Source organism: Penaeus vannamei, chromosome 23 (genome assembly GCF_042767895.1).
Source record: "Penaeus vannamei isolate JL-2024 chromosome 23, ASM4276789v1, whole genome shotgun sequence".
NCBI lineage: Eukaryota > Metazoa > Arthropoda > Malacostraca > Decapoda > Penaeidae > Penaeus > Penaeus vannamei.
The window spans coordinates 20438776-20441320 of record NC_091571.1 but is presented as its reverse complement, the minus strand read 5'-3'; the positions used below and the strand labels follow the sequence as shown (position 1 = coordinate 20441320).

At 37.2% G+C, this 2545-nt stretch overlaps 2 protein-coding genes across 3 annotated transcripts in view; both read right to left on the bottom strand.

Annotated features, from left to right (window-relative positions):
• LOC138865956 (decapping and exoribonuclease protein-like) overlaps positions 1 to 1120 on the bottom strand; it is an 18636-nt gene extending 17516 nt beyond the window's left edge. Inside the window, exons 1-2 of the mRNA XM_070137445.1 lie at positions 998 to 1120; positions 327 to 429 (exon numbers count right to left, since the gene is read on the bottom strand). Coding sequence (XP_069993546.1) covers positions 327 to 429; positions 998 to 1120 — 226 coding nt within the window. The remainder of the gene's footprint in view (positions 1 to 326; positions 430 to 997) is intronic.
• Positions 1121 to 1530: 410 nt separating this feature from the next.
• LOC113829702 (ileal sodium/bile acid cotransporter) overlaps positions 1531 to 2545 on the bottom strand; it is an 11316-nt gene continuing 10301 nt past the window's right edge. For both annotated transcript variants that reach the window (XM_070137764.1, XM_070137763.1), the window contains exon 7: positions 1531 to 2545. This exon is cut by the window's right edge and continues 7 nt beyond it. In XM_070137764.1, coding sequence (XP_069993865.1) covers positions 2358 to 2545 — 188 coding nt within the window. In that variant the 3' untranslated portion in view covers positions 1531 to 2357.

Below are 2545 nucleotides of genomic sequence, written 5' to 3'. Positions count from 1 at the left end.
CTGATGGCTTTTGCACTGGAGGATCACGCCAAGGTGACAATAATGCCTCGCCAATTGGGTGATCTCTCTCTGTACACCACAGGGGAGAGGACCTGTGTTGTGTGTACACAACAGGGGAGAGGACCTGTTGTGATATGATCTACTCGGCCCGGGTACGGGAGCTTAAGTGGGTCTGAGCTGTGCCAGCCATCCGGGAACGAGGGGAGCCTGCGGTCCAATGGGCGAGCCGTGAGGTGTCTGTGGTCAACCAATCAGGTCTCGGTATGCGTCGTCGAGAAGCTACTGATGGTGAGGGCGAGAAGACAGGCTGTGGACCTGGACCCAACCTGGGGGAAGTATGCCACGCTGCAGGTTGCGGGGGTCGGCTACAACACTAGAGCACGAAACCCCTCTGATACAAAATTCCATACAGAGCACTGAAAAGGTACCCTGAAAATACTATTATTGAAAATTATTTATCACAAAAGACTGATGATGACCATGGAGAGTATTGTTATTGCACCGGAGGAGCCATAGTCGTGCACAAGAACACACAAATCACATTGCTTTCTCCTGTAGAATGTGCGTTAGTATCCACTCATCTCAAGAATCACTCACGGGGCGACCGAGACAGTCTTATCAAATAATAATAATGATAATAGCAATAATAATACTGATGATGGTAGTAACAAAAAATATAATAACAATAACAATTGCTACAAAAAACAATAACAATAGCTATAATAATGATAATAATAGTAATAATAATACAATGAAAACTTAACCATAATAATAATAATAATAACAATAATGACCTTAATTATGGTTATAGTATAAAGATGATGAAGAAAACAACTAGAAGCACTCAGAGATACTACTACTACTACTGCTACTACTACTAATATAATACTTTTCTTAACAACTATAAGCACAGAGATAGATAAAGCATACCTCTGCAAAGGTAATAGGTTCACTGATGCAATAAAAATGTTCACGCGAAGAATTACAATAAAATCACCTCTTTCTCAAATACAATGTTGATGTCAGTAGACATAACCTCCTTGGTGGAGGTAATGAAGGTAATGATGATAATAATAGCTATCCCTATTACCAAAGCAATAGGGGTTACTGATGCAATCATTTTTACAAATCCTGGATCCGGATCATTACCTTGCTCACCAAAATTTTTATGGCATCTAAGTTAGGCTGAGACACACACCTCTGGTAAAAATCTGTTCCTAACTTTTTGAGTAATCCTACTAACACTCTAACAAACAAACTAACCAATGATATAAAAAAATAACCTCCTTTGTGGAGGTAATAATGGTAATAGTAATGATAATGATAATAACAGTTATGATAGAGACGATAACTGAACTTACGATTATAACAATAACAACTGTTATTATTAGCATAATCATTATCATGATTACTATCATCATTATCATATATTCACACACACACATATATATGTAAGTATGTATGCATGTGTATGTACAAACATTTAGATACTGGGCTGATTGACTATATTCATAGGAAATAATACTAGTATTATATCTTTACATATTTATTTTTTTTTCTGAAACCAACAATTGACAATAGTGCCAAGGCATTATTTTTGAAGTTTGTAATTGCTAGTAGGGCTGGCTGCTTATCCGTATCAACATTTCTGACATTTTCTAAACTTTAGATGATGCAGAAAACGGACATAATTGATAAAATTGAACCACACACTATTATAAACGGTAGAATATTAGATTACAGTTACAGTGCCTAGGGTCAGTGACATAATTATAGGATTCCCTGCATTACTTTCTTGTTTATTGCACTGCATAAAACAATATCTAATAAGTACATGAATAAGCCAATAATGTAGCAACATTTAATAACATAAAATGCACCTGCATCTCTTTATGGAAAATGTATTAGATGTATAACTTAAGAAAAGGCATCTCTGAACCTGTATACTTTATTTATCTAAAAAGTATTCGACTATTCATAGTGAGGGCTGAAGGTTTAAAGTCACTCTATGGGACTGTAGCTCTGCCTTTGATATTGCCTAACTGGAAGACCTAGTTAATGCAACAACGAATGAAATTTCCGCTGCGACGATGTTCGGTCTGCAATATCTTATCAGTTCATACCAAGATGGTTTACGGAATTTTTATGTTTGATTTATCTGAACAAGGATAAATATTGCACTATAACTATAAGTAATTTTCAGTTGCATAAAACCATCTGTCTACGGGGAATAAATCCGTAGTCACGTTACCATCCGTCGGCCGTCTCTTGTTTCCGTTTAGCAGACAAATTACCATTGAAATTCAGCCCTGGTCATGAGCCCTGAGGTAGTACTGTCAAAGGCCAATTGGAAATGTTCAAGCTTTTAATGCTTCCTTTTCCGACAAAGTGCCTCCTTCTACTATTATTGCTGTGTGTGTCATTGGGTAGTCAGTGTCTTTGTCCTTGGCAAACTTCCTTTTCCATAGCTGGAAGACTCCGATTCCCAAAAAAACTTCCAGAAGCAGAGTAATTCCGTACAACGTTGGGAAGATTATCATCTGCG